This window comes from Chanodichthys erythropterus, chromosome 6, assembly GCF_024489055.1.
Source record: "Chanodichthys erythropterus isolate Z2021 chromosome 6, ASM2448905v1, whole genome shotgun sequence".
NCBI classification, from domain to species: Eukaryota; Metazoa; Chordata; class Actinopteri; order Cypriniformes; family Xenocyprididae; genus Chanodichthys; species Chanodichthys erythropterus.
This window is the reverse complement of record NC_090226.1, coordinates 30,336,295-30,355,665: the sequence shown is the minus strand read 5'-3', so window position 1 is coordinate 30,355,665 and position 19,371 is coordinate 30,336,295. Positions and strand designations below refer to the sequence as shown.

The following is a 19,371-nucleotide window of genomic DNA, read 5'->3' as shown; positions in this document are numbered from 1 at the left end:
AACAAATAAAGTCTTGGAATCTGTCCAGCACCAAAGAAAACATCCCGTTTAATGCTTCTGCTGTGACAGGTTTTGGTCAAACTTGAATCTTGAATTATTAAAGGATTAATTTACACACACAGAGACACAAAAAAAAAGAAAGAAAAAAAAATCATTATTTACACTGTGGAGCACAACAGAAAGAAGAACTTCTTCAGCTACTACTATTAACTAATATAGAAACAAGCTTAACTAATCAGTAAGTAGTATCAAATTTAAGACTCACTGTGTGTTCACACCGCCGGCGGCGAGAGCGTCAAAGTGACGCTAGTCATTCATTTTCAATGAGAGCCGGCGGCGAGCTACGGTGAGAGCGGCGAGGAGAGTTGATATCAGGTTAACTTTATGGTAATGAGCTATGACGCGGTTCGGCGGCAACCAATTAGAATGTAGAGGTCCGCTTGAGAGGCTTCCGATTGGTTGACGCGACTTGTCACTAACTTTGGCTCTGCTTTGACCCTCCCGTCGGCGGCGGTTTGAACGAACGGTACAGCGTTGTTGGCAGGGCGGCCAATGCGAATGTTGACGCTCTCGCCGCCGGCGTTGTGAACGCAAGATAAGATAGTTCCTTATTAGCTAATCAATAATTAGAGAATGAGATTGGCATAATTAAGAACTAATTGGTAACTATGACAAATTATAAAGAATTACTAATTACTAATCACAACATTAAAGTGTCTGAGATGTGAGCAAGTGTCTTTTTCACTTTCACTTTTTCACATCTTTTTCACTTGAAAATAATGGTCCAGATCACTAGTAGTTCTTGAAGATTGTCCTTTTTTACTCAGAACATGGTCATAAAATGCATCACTAATTACTCAAGTACTAGTCATTCTTCAAGGACTACTTGTGATCTGCACCATTAAAAGATGTTTTTCCACTAGTAGTTCCTGCATAGTGACTAGGTAACACTTGAGTAATTAATGATGCATTTTATGACTACATTCAGAGTAAAAATGATGACTGATTACATTTCAGACACATGATAATGTTCTTTACAAATTTGTATATTGGTTAATAGTTAATAAAGAATTAGTTCACTTTCAAATACAATTTTCCTAATAATTTACTCACCTCCATGTCATCCAAGATGTTCATATTTTTCTTTCGTCAAGCGAAAATAAATTAAGGTTTTGATGAAAACATTCCAGGATTATTCTCCATATAGTGGACTTCAATAAACAGATGATCGCCTTGCACGTGCTTCCGCTTTCCGTATTCTTCAAAAAGCTTACGCTGTATGTCCTACGCCTTCCCTATTCAACTTATGGTATGAACGTGGCGCCAGTTTGTTTTTTCCCGTAAGTAGAATAGGGAAAGCGTAGGACATACAGCGTAAGCTTTTTGAAGAATACGAAAATCTGTTTGTATAAAGCATATACAGTTGAAAATGACCGATCGTTTCTCTAGATAAGACTCTTATTCCTCGTCTGGTATCGTTTAAAGACCTTTGAAGCTGTACTGAAGCTGACATTTTGACTTTTTAACCGTTTGGAGGCCATTGAAGTCCACTATAAGGAGAATAATCCTGGAATGTTTTCATCAAAAACTTTAATTTCTTTTCAACTGAAGAAAGAAAGACATGAACATCTTGGATGACATGGGGGTGAGTAAATTATCAGGAAAATTTTATTTGAAAGTGGACTAATCCTTTGATGGCAATCTCATTAGGTAATTATTAATTAGCTAATAAGGAACTATCTTCTAAATTTGATATTACTTACTGATTAGTTAAGCTTTTTTCTATATTAGTTAATAGAAGGAGCTGAAGTGTTAATGTAGTACTACTCATTAGTCCTGCATTACTTCCTGCATAGTTACGTATTAATGATGGACCATTATTCTAAAGTGTAACCAACTGGTCTAAACAAATTGTTTATGAATCACTGAGTCAATGATCTGACTGATGCATTTAAAGGGTTAGTTCACACAAAAAAAATGAAATTTCTGTCATTAAGTACGCACCCTCTTGTCGTTCCACACAAGGAAGACCTTCGTTCATTTTCGGAACACTAATTAAGATATTTTTTGATGAAATCCAAGGTTTTCTTTAATTTTTTTTATTTATTTTTTTTTTTTATCCATCATAGAAAGCAACATAATTACCATCATTCAGGGTCCAGAAATGTAGTAAAGACATTGTTAAGAGTCAAAGTGACTACAGTGGTTCAACCTTAATGTAATGAAGCGACGAGAATACTTTTTGTGCGCAAAACAAAACAAAAATAACGACTTTATACAACAAACGTGTATAATGCTTCCACGTATAACAACTTTATTCTCAGTTGAAAAAAGTACAAAAAGTATTCTCGTCACTTCATATCATTAAGGTTGAACCATAGACTGTAAAAAAAATATGGACGTAGTGTCCGTGACGTCACCCATAGAGTTCTGAATAGCAGTTTTGAAGCGAAAATGAGGCCGCGGCCATCTTAGCTGCGCGTCACCGCACGTCACTCCTGGATAACTGAAAATGGGCAAAGAGGCGGGGAGGTGGTTTGAGCTGATGTGATTGGTTGCTGAAACCATGCCCGCCTAGCTCGATGTGACCACGTTAGCAAGCAAAGGAGCTATCTATCTAGATACTATCTAAATTATTAATAAAGATAAGTTTTAACATCAGAAAGTTCTAAAGGTTTACTGTCAATTTACGGTGTTTTTTTAAGATATAGATGCTCCAACACCAGTAGTGTTGGGTGTGCAAATAACAACATGGAACATTAAATGGGACTTCATACCTTTATAATAGAGATCGCGAGATGAATCCAATCTGTGGCACTTGGGTAAAATATAAATGTCCATTGCAAAACAAAAAAAAAAAACATTTCACATTTCTTCTGAATGATCTGCTCTCTGTCATCGTTCTTCAAGAAAGGATGCAATCTGAGCAGCGATCGTATCTAACAAACAAATGAGCCTGTGTCCAAAGTATATATTTTTCAAAATAGTGCAGCAGTTTTAGTTATAATATCCAAGCAGTGCTGTCAGAGTTGTATATCCTCCTGGTATTGTCATTGTTGTAAATCTCACAACCAAAACTTTCAGCCAATGCCACGATCCAACAACGTGTGTTCTGTGTCTCTTTCCGCATGCATGCACATCTACGACACACATCTCGAATATTATGCAGCAAGCCATATTTTATAATTGTATAAAATAATCGAGAAAAAAAGCACAAAAACGGCTGAGATGCCAAATTCAGCGGCAGCTGAGGTAACATGACAGCAGCGCACTCTACCTGTCACTCAAGTGACCACGCCCTTAATTATGCAGAACTTTAAGGCTTAATATAATTTAAACGGATAAGTTATAAAAAAATTCACCCCCCTCAGAGTTGTCATGAAGGGCAAAAATAGCAGTATAGACCAAAACCACAATTTGAACCAACTTGTAAACATGTTTTTTTCTGCTATAAACTTGGCCAATTTAACATGGGACTCTATGAGATTCTGCTCTCTTTTGGAGCCTGTCCCTAGCGGCCAGTCGATGAATCGCAGTTTAAGTTACTTCCGTATTGGCTTCACGAGAGAAAGGGGGAGGTTGCCGCTTGGGTTGAACCACTGTAGTCACATCGACTATTTTAACAATGTCTTTACTACCTTTCTGGACCTTGAATGACGGAAATTGCACTGATTTCTATGGGATAAAAAAACTCTTCAAAAATATCTTAAAGGTCCCGTTCTTCGTGATCCCATGTTTCAAACTTTAGTTAGTGTGTAATGTTGTTGTTAGAGTATAAATAAAATCTGTAAAATTTTAAAGCTCAAAGTTCAATGCCAAGCGAGATATTTTATTTAACAGAAGTCGCCTACATTGAACGGCCAGTTTGGACTACATCCCTCTACTTCCTTCTTTAATAACGTCACTAAAACACTTTTTTGACTAACCTCCGCCCACAGGAATACACAAGAGTTGCGTTTGTAGAGTGTGTTTGTCGCCATGTCGTCGAAACGCTGTTATTTTCATCCTGCAGTCCAATCACCGGGTCTGATTCCGGCTCAAATTGATAGGGTAAAATTAAAGACATGTTTACAATAACACTGAGCGCATGCATCTCCACCATAGACTGTGATCTCCACGTTATGGTAAGAGGCGTGACTTTTACGGGCAAGATGCGCTAAACTGCTGTCGAATCACAACACAGGAACCGCTGGCACAATCAGAACTCGTTTTATTTCTGAAGGAGGGACTTTATAGAACAAGGAAGTCATCAGCCCGTTTTTATGACAGTGGAAACAGCGGTATACAGATAAGTAAATTATGTGAAAAATACAGTGTTTCTTTACACGCAAAACATGAACACATGTTATATTGCACACTATAAACACAATCAAAGCTTCAAAAAAACACGAAAAACGGGACCTTTAATTTGTGTTCCGAAGATGAACGGAGGTCTTACGGGTGTGGAACGACACAAGGGTGAGTAATTAATGACATAAATTTCATCTTTGGGTGAACTAAAACTTAAATATTAAATTGTTTCTCACACATGCAAAGCAAGTTGATGACTTCAGAAGACTTTGAATATAGAGTATGAGTCATACTTTTATGAAAGTTTAATGATGTTTTGTGTCTTTTTGGAAACTTGAAAGCTTCAGTCCTCATTCATTGTAACTGCATGAAAAAGATCGATCAGCACAACTTTTCAAAATTTCCAAGAAAGAAAGCTATACAGGCTTGGAATGACTTGAGTGAGAGTAAATAATGAGAGAACTTTTAGTCTGGGGAAAATAAAATGGTTTGAAAGGAGAATAAACTACCTTCTACCACCATTAGATTGACTGACAAGAAAATTAAAAAAGAAAAATATAAGGGCGGTGATAAAGAAATAAAAGCGAGAAAGGGAAGAATAGAAGGGAAGAAAATTCGCGACAACACACGTATGATATGCAGCGATAGTCTTTTCTTTGGCAAGGTGACACTGCAAAGGGAAGTGGAAATGCCATCAGGTACATCAGACAGAGCAGGGGCACAAAAGCTTTGCTGAAGACTGAATCTTTCACGCAGGAGCTGTCAGGCTCTTTATGACCACGCCGCAGGAGTCTACTGTAGCATGTCACATTGTCTCAATAAAGTGACAAATAAAAGCCCACGCTGGAGTCCCATTGTTAACCGTGCTGGATAAACACCCTAACTGTGATGTCTGAAATTTTGGGCCCTGTGCTTGTGATGAGGCCTGTGCAGAACTGAAGGAGAGGAAGGAAGATAAAAGGACTCTCAACTGGCACATAGTTTCTTCAAAGTGAGGATGTTTGAAGCTGAAGTTTGCAATTTCTATAGAATTGCATAAAATAATTGCTATTTTCCTCAATACTCTCTTCCATTGGTTGAACAAACAGATAGTCCTGTGCAGTCTGGACTGAATTTGTTCCACAGAATATGAGCAAGAAATGTTTTTCTATTGAGGTGTTCTTTTAGTCTGCACGCAAAAAACAACAGTGAGTTTGTCAGATCTTATTAGTGCATAAAACAAACAAACAGTGACTAGTGTATTCATATGAGCTGCTTATTTTAATGAATAGTTTATAAAGACAAGTTATCAGTTAATAAGCCTGATCCCCCCCCCCCCCTTTGTAGTAAATGAATACATGTACTCAGCCAAAAAAAAAAAAAAAACATCCTCTCACTTTCAACAGCTTTTTATTCCAGCAAATGTCTTAACATGTGTACATATTTGTATGCACATTCAACAACTGAGAAATAAAATGAACACATTTCACTTTTGACATTTGACCAACAGAAATGGAATAATGAGTCCCTGAACGAGCAGGGGTCAATAGCAAAAGTAGCAGTCATTATGTAGTGTTTCCACCAGCTGCTTTCAGTCCTACAGAGCATCTCATCCTCATGGACTGCACCGAATTTGCCAGTTCTTGCTGAGAGATGTTACTCCACTCTTCCACCAAAGCACTTAGAGAGGACATATGGGCCCCATTTACACTGCACGGTTCAAGTGACCCAATTACGATTTTTTCCTCCCATGTGGCACAGATCGGATATGAGTCACGATCGTGTAAGCAGGAAAAAAGCGCATGGATTCTGATTTTCACAGATCGGTTTCAGGCCTCATTCATATGTGGTTATAAATCAGATATGAATCGGATACGTGCGTTTGCGCCTGCAGTGTAAGCGGAGAGATCGGATATTCCCCTGTAAATGCGACTCCTGCGTCATTGAAAAGTGAGTGTTTTTTACATTTCGCGGTACAGACATAGCTATTACAAACGGAACATCTCTAGTTGACTGGCAGATTATTAATTTCATTTGTTCGTGTTAAATAAAAGGCGATCTGACGTTGAAATGTGTTGCTCTTGAAATCACACTGAGTGCTCGTTGCCGCTGATGGCTCGTGGCTCGTGCACAGATGCGCGCTTCAGTCACTATTCCATTGAAACCACAGAATAAAAAGCACACAAACAAAATATAATTAGAATATCATGAAAAAGTTATTTTTTTTTATTATTGTAAATTATTTTTAAAAATGAAACTTTCATATATTATAGATTACCTACATGTAAAGTAAAACATTTCAAAAGGTTTTTTTTTTTTTTTTTTTTTTTTTTTTTATGATTAGAGTGTACAGCTCATGAAAGTCCAAAATCCAGTATCTCAAAATATTAGAATATTTCCTAAGATCAATAAAAAAATGGTGATTTTCAAAACAGTAAAGCTCAAGTTCTTTAAAGTATGTTCATTTGTACACTCAATACTTGGTCGGCAGCACATATTACAGCAAATGACTTGCTCCTAGCACAAATTACAGCATCAGTAAAGTGTGGCATGGAAGTGATCAGCCTGTGGCACTGCTGAGGCACTATTGAGCCTTCAGATCATCTGTATATTGTTGGATCGACTGTTTCTCATCTTTCTTTGAAAATATCCCATAGATTCAGGGGTCAGGCATGTTGGCTGGCCAATAAAACACAGTAATATCATGGTCAGCAAACCACTTGGAAGTGGTTTTTGCACTGTGGGCGGGTGCTAAAGTCCTGCTGGAAAAGGAAATCAGCATCTCCATAAAGCTTGTCAGCAGATGGAAGCATAAAGTGCTCCAAAATCTCCTGGAAGATGGCTGCATTGACTTTGCACTTGATAAAACACAATGGACCAACACCAGCAGATGTCACGGCCCCTCAAATCATTACTGACTTCAGAAACTAGACTTCAAGCAGCTTGGATTCTGTGCCTCTTGTCTTCCTTCAGACTCTGGGACCATGATTTCAACATGAAATGTAAAATTTACTTTTATATGAAAAGAGGACTTTCGACCACTGTTCACTGTCCAGTTCTTTTTCTCATTAGCCCAGGTAAGATGCTTCTGATGTTGTTTCTGTTTCAGAAGTGGCTTGGTAGTCCTTTTCCTGAAGATGTCTGAGTGTGGTGACTCTTGATGCGCTGACTCCGGCTTCATTTGACTCATTGTGAAGCTCTCCCAAGTGTCTGAATCGGCTTTACTTGACAGTATTCTCAAGCTTGTGGTCATCCCTGTTGCTTGTGCACCTTTGCCTACCCAGTTTCTTCCTTCTAGTCAACTTTGCATTTAATATGCTTTGATACATCACCCTGTAAACAGCCACCACATTCAGTAATGACCATCTGTGACTTACTCTCTTTGTGGAAGGTGTCAATGATTGTCTCCTGGACCATTGCCAAGTCAGCAGTCTTCCCCATTAGTGTGGTTTCAAAGAACAAGAGATACCCAGAATTTATACTGTAGGGATGAAATGTTTTACTTTACATGTAGGGAATCTAGTATAAATGAAAGTTTCATTTTTTTAAATAATTTACAATAAAAAAAATGAACTTTTTCACAATATTCTAATTATATGACCAGCACCTGTACAATCACTGATGAATGCATTTGTTTTAATGGCAAAAAAAAAAAAAAAAAACTAGTATAGGATGGCGGATTCGAGCCCATGATGCTGTGAATATCTACCCATACCTGAGTATTATTCAACTGTTCCATGTGTCCTAAGTTATTGGAATAGTGACTTTAATTGTCTACCGCCTGTACCGTGTGACCTTTCCAACGTGATTATGTAATGCATGCCGCAAAACAGAGCAGTGCAAGATGAGCATCTGTGATTAAAAAAATATACTTTTTTTTTTTTTTATATATATGTTTCTTTTTTTATATACTTTTTCATTACATAAGGGTCTTCCTCTGCTGGGATCATGTAGAGCTCTTTGTGTAGAGCTGCAATGAAACTGCAATTTGGATTTTCAACCTGTTGGTAACTGCTGAAGTCCACTATATGGAGAAAAATCCTGGAGTGTTTCCCCTTAAAAACTTTAATTTCTTTTCAAGTAAAGAAAGAAAGACATAAACATCTTGGATGACATGGGGGTGAGTAAATTATCAGGACATTTTAATTCTGAAGTGAACTAATCCTTTAATAACTACTATTAATTTTGTATATAATCATTTATAAGTGATATATAATTACTGGAAGTGGAAAAACACCATATTCAGATATGCATAATTATTAAGCTTTATTTTACAGGTAAAATGGGCCAAAAAAAGAGATTTAACTCACACTGAAAAGTCAAATTATTAAATGCTTATAAGAAGGATGCAATACTAATGCAATACAAGAAATTGCAAAATTAAGGCGTGACCATTAAATAGCGAAATGCTCATTGGGTTAGCAAGGTCACAAACAAGAAGAAGACAAAACTCATGTTAACTGCAAAAGAATTAAGAATCGAGCTAAGGAATTCGGTGTGAAACCATCAGGATCCCTTTAGTTTCAAATGCCACCATTTTCCAGAACTGCAACCTACTTGAGGTCTCCAGAAGTGCATGGTGTCAGGTTTTCAGAGAGTTAAGGTAAAGAATCCTGAAATATGATCCCCACTTAATAAGAATGTAGTGAAATTAATGAAGACTTTATAGACTGATTTGAGAATGTCACTTGAGGGACCAGAACCAGTTCAATTCAGACAACAGCAAGACGGATCTTTCAAGGTAGGAGATGGTATATAAAAATTTATCTGTATAAAGTGTTACCCTATAGTAGTATAGTAGGTTAGTAGCACTTTTAGCTAGTGACTCCCCAACACTGATTTCATATGCAAATACTTTCATCTAAAGCAACTAAAAATGAGGAATGCTGCAAGAGAAGCGATTCATCCTTAGGAGATGATTTTACATATACAGCAGTATGAGCGAGGATGAGGATTAATGCTCTTTTTCTTTATGCAGAAGCTGTTGCCATTTGGGAACAAAATTTAGTCATGTTGGTCCTACTTTGTTGTCTACTGTATGATTCAAATATATAGGACAGTACACCCAATGAAGGAACCCTGGTGCCCTAAATACAGTGAATAAACACATGTTCAAGTAGGGTTTATCACATTTGGGGATATCAGGGATTAGTGTTTTCCTGTTCAGTTTGTTTTATTTAATTTGTATTGTTTTGATTACTTTTTTGATTGTTTTCACAATACATTTTTGTATTTATTATTATTTTTATTTATTTTATTTTATTTATTTTTTTTAATCACGTGCCCTTATAATCTTTAGTCAAATTAACTTCCCCTCCCTCTCACAGCAACATCTCTTCTCTAATGATTTTTTACTGGCACAAGGGCAGGGCAACCTGTCACTCAAATGAGACTGACCAATAGCAAACCACCAACATTAATCTATCCACTCAATTCCCATTGAACAATCAAGTCCCGTCCTACATTTGTTCTTGTTTGAGAAGCATTTTCACACAGATATATGCAACACTAGGGAAGAAAAGCCTAACACAACTTCCATTTCATTATTTTTGACTTAAACTCAAAAATAAACTGAACCAAGCTTGGATGGATGATGGATGGATGGATGGATGGATGGATGGATGGATGGATGGATGGATGGATGGATGGATGTTTAGCATAAAAATAATGACATCTGCAAAGAATTGCGCAGTAAAAAATTATTCCCATTGTGGCCATTGTGTTTCCTCATGTTTATATTCCTGTGGAACAGGAAGTCATGGCTGGACAATTTCATGTTCATGATCACCCTGGTGTGCTAAAAAAAAATAAAAAAATAAATACATTAAATATGAATGGGAATATACTCATACACAATTCCAGGGGTGCCAATAATTGTGGCCAACGTGTTTTGGAGTAAAACATTTATTTCATAATGTGATTTTTCCCCCCCATTTTCAATTATTTTCCTTCAATGAAAGGTTAGATTTTTTGCTCATTTTATGAATTAAAGATCAAAAGACTAAACAATGCAGATTTATTTTTATAGTCATCTTTGATCATATTTACCAAGGGTGCCAATAATTCTGACCACCACTTTACACGAGCTAATCATCTAGTGCTTGACACTTTCTCTGGCTATTTATGAAGGAATCCAGTCAAGAATATGTCCTGGTCATATCTCATGACAATATCAAAACAAAGAAGACATTATGTTTTGCTCTCTCTAGTTACATTGTGACATTTCTTTTCATCACAATTAAGCACATTTCCTCTACCAGGGCAAAAATTAAGAAATTCCAGTCAACTAAAGATGTTACAAATCTGCCTGGAAGAGGACCTGTGTCTAAATCGTCCTAATGCAATGTGATCACAAGGATCACAGCTGGAGAAATGCAGAGATTAGTTGAGTCTTGAGTCTCAGAAAGCCTAAAAAAACAATTTAAACAGCACCTACATCCCCACAAGTTGATCAGGAGGATTTCAAGAAAAAACCTCTGCTCTCATCCAGAAACAATCTCCAGCATATTCAGTTGTCAGACAAGACTGGAACTTTAATCGGGGCCGGCTTCTATGGCCAGATGAAACTAAAAAAAGAGCTTTTTTGCAGAAAACCCACCAGATGGATTTGGTACCCAATGTCCACAGTTAAATATACTTCTGAATCTTTAATGTTGTGGGCCTATTTTTCTGCTGGAGGTCCTGGACATCTTGTTCAGATTCATGGTATCATGGATTCTATCAAATACCAACAGATAAAAAATCAAAACCTGACCGCTTCTGCTAGAAATCCAATAATGGGCCATGGTTGGATCTTCCATCAGGACAATGATCCAAAAAAAAACAAACATCAAAACCAACACAAAAATGTGTCGCTGAGCACAAAATGAAGCTTCTGCCATGACCATCCCAGTCCCCTGACCTGAACCTAAAGAAAATGAGTGGAAGGAACTGAAGAGAAGAAGCACCAACATGGAGCTGAAAATCTGAAGGATCTGGAGAGTTCCCTTTCGAAAGGGAACTTCTACTCTGCATTGGAATATGCAATGGGGAACATCACGTGACCAAGGTGTCTGAAAGCAACTATCCAGTACTCCAATCCCTATTGGCCAGCGACAGCCTATGACATAATATGGCATGACCCGGACATATAAAAGGAGCATCTGGAGAAACAGAAGACATCTCATCGTCTTTCAGTCCTGTTCTGTCTGATCGCGACTATATCGACTCAGGTAGGGTTTCTATATATGCCTTACAAACGTTCAAGAGAGTGTGTTTATCTGTGTTCCAGGGTTTGACACTTGATATATACATTTTTCTGGGTGTTTTCCGTCTGGAGAGGAGTGCGCATAGACAGTGCTTGAGGGCGCTGTCTGTGTGCTTGTCTGTTGTTTACTGTGAGCGTCTCCCTATCGGGGCGCTCCGATCTCGTCTGGCACTCTTCCCGAGGGAAGAGTTGTCTGCATCTGTGCCTGGTGAGTCTGGCTCCGTTTGTGCTGAGGCATAACGGTGGCTGCAATCATAGGGCTCGCAGATGAGCTCGTTGGGAGGTTTGAGAGAATTGTATTCTCTCTCTCTAACTTCCTTGCGGTTGACGAGAACGAGTGGATGACGATGACATTCTTGTTTGACGTCATTGCGTCCGGCAGCGAGCGCTCCTCTGGCTTGTGCATGCAAGCTGCTGTGTGTTTGGGACGCACCTCTCGGCGGGCTGCAGCTGCCGTGAGAGCACGTTAAGAAAGGGGCCGAGATTGGACGGCTTGACGAGCGATTCCTTTCTGTCCATTAATGTGGCAGTTTTCGTGACTTTCCATTACTTTATGATCTCCGTGTTTGAGATCGGGAGGGCATGGAAAAACCCCTAGCCATTCAGATTTGTATCTGAACCCAGACAGACGGGAGGAGGAAGAAGCAAGAGTGAGGTGGGTGATCGATTGTAAACACTGTTGCGTTTATAATCGATTCCCCAGCTATATAGGCCGATTTTTATCTACCCTCTCCTTTTCTTCTTCTTCCACCTCCTATATTATATATATATATATATGCTCAGATGCTTCTTATGGTCAGACTGATGGCTGGGCCCATAGTGTTTATTTATGTCAGCCTGCTTTTTCTGTTTGATAGTAAGAGGATCTTTTAGGCTTAAAAGAAACTTAGATTCCATCCTTTCATGTAAAAAAAAAGGAGTATTAGGAGTCTTCGGTCTTTGAGCCACAGGAGGGTCTATATTTTATGTGTTTAAAATAAGGCCTTATTTTCCTGTATAGTTTTCTGAATTAGGGTTTTTTTGGGCAAACTGAAGTTTATAGGCTGGCTAGAGTATATGTTGTGCAGGCCACAAAATGGCCGCCTCTTAGCCACCTGTTTAGAGTAGCTTCTCATCTGCTGTTTTCTATAGTAGTTTGAGTAAGTACTCATCACATCAGTTAATATGTATGTTTAGGTCGGCCCTAATCAGCCGCCTGACATTGTTTGCTTGTGAGCTTCACTTTCTTTCTCTTATCCATGAGATGTGGAGGTGAAACCCAGGCTTCACTAGGCTTGTGGCCCTGTGAGAAGGTCCGTAGCTTAGCGGCCAGGCTAGAGCTAGGTTAGGTGAGTTATTTACATATAACCCTATGCATACTATACCTTGTCAGGTTGTATAGTTCCTACTAGTTCTTTTATGCTATGGAAAATTTGTTCTTTCCTCTGAGCTACTTGTTTTCTTTTATCAAGTTTGAGTTGATGTTGCTAATGTTTAGCATCCATTCCTCTAAGGCTCAGTACTGATTTGAGAATCTGTAGGGAGAGAATTATTATTATCCTCTTTGAAAATTGCATATACATCAAAGCGTTGTGTTGCTTTGAAGTTCTAGACATTTGCCCTACATTATACGTGAGCTTACTTATGTTGCCACAGGTTAGCACCTGTTTCCATAATAGCAGGCTTTTTTCATGCAGCTGCTTTTGGAGACATTGTTGACCTAATATTCCCCATTTGTAGGTCTATTGGTGTTACTGAGTGTGACATTTGCCCTACATTATATGTGAGCTTACTTATGCTGCCACAGGTTAGCACCTGTTTCCATAATAGCAGGCTTTTTTTCATGTAGCTGCTTTTGGAGACATTGGTGACCTAATATTTCCCATTTGTAGGTTTATTGGTGTTACTGAGTGCATCACCTGTTGGATTGCATACTCAAGTGCTGTTAGCTGATTATAGTTTGCTCACATAGTTTACAGTATTTCACAAGCTGAAGCCACGTGTCATTGGAATGGTAGGCCCCGAAAGGCCTCCTTTCTAGTTCACATGTTGGCACAGTTTGTTTTATTCTGCAAACGGGCAGAATGCCACTTGTTGCTGAGATTGTAGGCCCTATGGGCCTCATTTTTAGCTGACATACTGGCAGGATGCTTGTGAATCCAATACCACCATTGGCCACACCCCACCTCTGTTGAGTAGGCCTTAAGCAGGCCTCTCTTGGTGTATGTGGCGTAATATGCACTCCTTTTAGAAACTAATTCTTTGAATGCATGGCCTAATGGTTGGTATTGTTATGGTCACCACCTGCTGATCCCTATGGGCCTTCTGCGTAGCATGTTGTAGTTCAGTTATGTACTCCTCTCGATTTGAGAGTAACAATGTGCTTTTTCCAAGTACTGTTCTGAGTAGCTGACCTCTCAGGGTGAGTTCTGGTGGTAAAACCTTACTGAGGTTTGGTTATAACTTCATCAGCCTCCTTGAGTCTGGATGGATTGTCATGTGGGCACTTTACAGTTTAACTACTGTCATTGAGACATATGTCCTGCTCCTAGCAAGACAGGTGTTCAAGGTGGCCCTCACAAGCCACCATTGAATGTCCTTCCATGATTATGTGTCCACAGTATGGTCTACCAGTTAGGTTGAGCTTTGTACTTCCCTGTTAGGGTTGTTTGTGTAATAGTGCTTAGCTTCAGCTGATCATGGGTTGTAGGCTTCCATGAGGCCTCCTCCTGAGGTTCAGCCCTAGGCTGGTTTATGCTCCCCTGTATCAGGGTTTCTAGTGCACAGACTGTGTTTTTACTCTACAGTTGCTGAACGTAGCTGAGATTGTAGGCCCCACTAGGCCTTCTTTTTAGTTGATTTGTTAGCAGGATGCTTTGGAAAAAACCTGACCACCTTAAAAAGGCCACGCCCCACCTCGACGGATAGGCCCTAATCAGGCCTGTTCGCGTTATGTTGGGGTATGTTGTACTCCTCTTGCTTGAAAGAGTAAAACGGTGCTTTTACTGAGTACACTGCTTGTTGGATTGTGTTGGGTAGATTATCATGCGGGCGCTTTACAGCCTCTTATGCTGCCATTGAAGTTGTCTGTCTGCTAACCAGTAAGACAGGTGTTCAGGGTGGCCCCTCCAGGCCACTTTATGAATATACTTATGCATCATATTTAGTTATTTTCATGCTGTAGGCCCTCTTGGCCTCCATGAGTATGTGCCCATTGCATGGTCTACCTGTTAGGTGAGCTTTGTACTTCCCTTTCGGGTTATGTACGTAATAGTGCTTAGCTCCCTAAGCTGATCAGGGTGGTAGGCCTTAATTAGGCCTCCTCCTAAGATTCAGCCATAGGCTGGTTTGTGCTCCCCTGAAGCATCAGGTGTTTAGCGCACAGCCTCCTCAGTGCATTAATTAAGCGCTGAGTAGATCCTAGGATGAGTGGATCATACTCCCCTCAATATGTGGGTTCATAGCACTCAACTGAGTTCTGCTCTCCAGGATGCCCATCTCCACGCATGGGTTTGAGTTGCTCCTGCCCTTTTGCAGTCACTTTTACCCTCTCCCTTTTGAGAAGGATGCGTTTTTGAGATTCTGTGTTCAGACAGGGATTGTCCAAGACTAAGGTCGACCTCCCTGGTGGCATTGGGGTGACTTTGTTCCCCTCTAGTGACTGGTTGGGGTTCCCTTCGGCTCCCTGGCCTCATTCCCTAGAAGAGACCACTTTGTCTGTGGAAAAGTTGGTCTCAGATGCTCTAGCGGCCTTATTAGCCCTTCTCTCTCTATAGAGGAAGGCCTTCTGTAGGCTCAGCTTGGGCTGTTGGCCATAGGGAATGCTGTCACTGACAGCCTGGTGTGACCCAAGGGTGAGTTGCTAAGCAACTCACCCTCTCGATGTTTGTCAGCCATATTTTGCATATTTAGCCATATTTCACCAACTCTATGTTTGTCAGCCATATTTTTTGGCATGCACTCTCCTCAAGCATGGCGGCATGGGTATATCATTCCCCATTGCGTATTCCAACGCGAGTAGAAGTTCCCTTTCAAAAGGGAATGTCTCAGGTTATGTAAGTAACCATGGTTCACTGAGAACAGGAAACGAGAGTCTGTGTTTCTATACCATGCTTCGGGTTGCCTGCCTGCAGAACAGTCCCTCAAGAAGATAGATGTCTTCTGTTTCTCCAGGCACTCCTTTTATACATCCGGGTCACGCCATATTACATCATAGGCTGTCGCTGGCCAATAGGGATTGGAGTTATTGGATAGTTACTTTCAGACACCTGAGGTCTGAAAGCAACTATATATATATATATATATATATATATATATATATATATATATATATATATATATATATATATATATATATATTTTTTTTTTTTTTTTTGAAATGGTTACTAGAACTCACTTGATGTTTTCATTTTGAAATAACACGTTTCAGTCATGTAACCCAATCAAACAGGACTTTCACTTCCCATCATGCTTTGCACTGGGCTGAAGTGGGAAAGTAAATGTTGAAGTAGTGTTATTTTATGGATTTTTTAGAAAGATGAGAATATGGAGAGCTTCTTACTGTTTGATGTTCTATTATGTAAATGTTTGTGTTATGTTAATGTTAATTTTGGAGATAGCCGTTGTGGTGAAGTGTAGCGCTTATGCTTGGGTTGAGGACCTGCTAACAAGAATGGCTCTTTTTTTATATAATGAAGCAACCTCTATGATAATGCTTTGGATCAAACCAGTTTCATTTCTAGACTGCCAACTCCGATTATCATATGTGTAAATAGTTACGTTTAGTTTGTTGCTATGTAAAGACGAAACAAAAGCATTAATAATCATAGGATTATTATATATATATAGAATTCATCTTTTTAAATAGAATTAATTTTTCCCCACAGATGATGTATTTTGCTTGCTTTAAAAGAACTGTCTCTTGTTTAGTTAAGTTTTGTTGTTGTTTTTTTGAGATTGCAGTCTTTTTCTGCTGCCATTGTTTTCCTTGGATTTTCTCAGTTCCATGCAATTTAAAGCTTTTCTTGGTTCATTCCATGTTTTATAGGCAACCTCTCTCATGCTAATTCAGATTTGCACAGTTGGTTTTAAATTAATCTAGTTTATTTTAAGTCTGGACTCCATAGTCCAGGTTTAAGTAATCTATACTTAATCTGTGTTTCAGAAAGCCGTTTTTTAAGACACGATTAACTATTCTAGATTAAGGCCTATCCTGGCTTAATTTAAACCCTGTCTGGGAAACCGCCCCGAAATGTCCACAAAAAACCTTAAGCTTAAAATGTGACACTGTGACCCTACATCCGAGCACTACTCCCACTCTCCTGTCAGTTACAATTACTACAGCAAAAAGCACATGGCAAGTACCTGCTTGAAAAACATTTCTTCGGTAATCTTCAGTAGCAGTGGGATGTTAAAGCCCTGTCGCCTCTTAAATAGGCTTTATGAGAGAGTAAATGCATCTAGTTTAGCTTATAAAACATTTAACAGTGTAAGGTAAGCAGGGACAGCCCTCAGTCATTATTTATAGGAGGACAAAAACAGCTCGGAGGGGGGGAAAGATCGCTCTCATTTGCCGTACAGGACACTGAAAATATAAATGGCAAAACTCCACAATAACCCTCATGACCACATGCAAATTAAAAACAAGCTAATTTATCATGCACCGGTCTACCACTGTTGATGAGGCCCTTCATTTCTCTCCAAGCGCTTCTGGGAATTAAAAAACAAGGCTTATAAATGGGTTGAGTGGAATATTCATATGAACCTGCTGATATTCAGGCTAGCATTAGTAAGAACATATTTCAATTACATATAAAATGCCACAGTAAAATATACAGGAAATAAAACACTCGGAAGGATTATACTTGACTGCATGATATACAGTACATGACTGTAATTTACTTCCAGATATATAGCCTAATTTAAAGGGGTGGTTGATTATGATTTTACTTTTTTTTAACTTTAGTCAGTGCGTAATGTTGCTGTTTGAGCATAAACAACATCTGCAAAGTCACAATGCTCATCAAATGGCGAATTCACTGTTTAAGGACTACAACAAACGTCTTGTAGGGGCTACAACAAGCTTCTTCCTGTTTTAGTGAAATCACAAAGCCAACATTTACATAAACCCTGCCCAAAAGAACACGCAACAAAGAGGGCGAAGCCATCTTGGGCTGTTTTAGAAAAAAGTTGTTGTAGTAGATTGTTGTTACCGTAATTTTACACCAGACTGCTTCACAAACGAGGGTCAATTCAATGGTGGATTTGCACAAAAGATTAACATGACGGCACATGCTAGTCAATGAGTTGAATCGACACCACAGAAACTACATAAATTTATCCACTAACCGTTCAGAAATGCCCAGAATAGTGTAACTTCTTCCTGAGTCTCTCCATCAGTGTTGACTCCGGTTTGAACAATGTAAGGCTGAACACCGTTACTGACAATCCTCATTTTGGCTGTGTGAGATTCTCCAGCTTTGTTGCTGTTAAAGCTCCGCCCTCTTCTGGAAAGTGACAGCTCATTTAAAGGAACACACAGAAAAATTGTGTTTTTTTTGCTCACACCCAAATAGGGGGAAATTTGACAAGCTATAATAAATTATCTGTGGGGTATTTTGAGCTGAAACTTCATAGACACATTCTGGGGACACCAGAGACTTATATTACATCAAGTGAAAAGGGGCATTATAGGTCCACCTACAGTATATTGATTTTTTTTTTCTCCCTGACAATAACAAAGTGTGATTTTGGTAAAGTTTTTATTTTTTAACTACATTTTAGTCTCTTTTTTCAACTTTTTTTTCCTCAACGATATTGCATGTTATCATTTCGTCATTATCTCATCTTAGTCATGGAAAAAAAAAAAAAGTTGTTAAAGAACATCACCTATTTCTATGCAAATATTGGGATATCGTTTAAAAAAAAAAAAAAAAAAAAAAAAACGCTGGATGAAAATACCAAGATGCTCATACATTCTTAAAAATGTGCTCACTTGAAGCAGAAAGAGACTTTGCCTTAGCAGTGGATGTGACTGATAACTGGACTAACCAGCAGACCAATTTCATTGTACAGCATCTCAAATGTTGATTTGGTCATTCTGAAATGCCTGATCTAAAGTCTGTCATCACATTGATGCGTTATCCCTCCCAAAACTGACTCAAACAATTGTGTTCCCAAACACCAGCCATCCGAACGCATTACAGCGTTTATTGCATTTCATCTGCACACTCGGATTCACTTATGATGAAGGAAAAGAGAAGCACAGTGGCTTCCCCGATTGCAACAACTTTTTTATTACAGACTTTTTCGTCAGTTTCCCAGGAAGTGACAATTTTGTTCTCTTTGTTCTCAGGGATTGAAACTGTGCTTCATTCAGAAATGTGTTATGCAATATTCCAATTTTGCAGCTAAGTTTCATTCACAACTTTGCATGTAAACATAGCTACTGACTTCCATTGTAAGATAAAAAAGGTTTAAAATATTCATCAAAATACCTTCTTTGGTGTTTAACCGAAGAAAGAAATGCATACAGGTTTGGAATTACATCATGTTCATTTTTGGGGTGAGCTATCCCTTTAAGAATTACATCAGATGTAAATTTTACTTGCATGATGACAGTCCATAGTTACATGTACTGACAGAATGTATGTGACAATATGTAATACATGAACTGGAACATGTAAGACATTTAAACCTCACCTCATCATAGATGCTGTCATTCTTCTCGAAGTCTCCAGCCTTCCTCGGAAGCACGTGGACATGGACATGCTGTAATTACAAGATGAACAGAGGAGTTGTTAATCGAAAAACTCCTTCATTCAGCAAAGCTGAGGTCACTGCCAGAGAAAGGAAGGACAGGTACGCTCAACCACCCT

At 38.8% G+C, this 19,371-nt stretch overlaps 1 protein-coding gene across 5 annotated transcripts in view; it reads right to left on the bottom strand.

Moving 5' to 3' along the window:
• Nucleotides 1-19,371, bottom strand: part of fhit (fragile histidine triad diadenosine triphosphatase) — a 469,579-nt gene that overhangs the window by 70,805 nt on the left and 379,403 nt on the right. For all 5 annotated transcript variants that reach the window (XM_067387473.1, XM_067387476.1, XM_067387472.1 and 2 more), the window contains exon 6: nt 19,196-19,264. In XM_067387473.1, the coding sequence (XP_067243574.1) occupies nt 19,196-19,264 (69 nt within the window). The remainder of the gene's footprint in view (nt 1-19,195; nt 19,265-19,371) is intronic.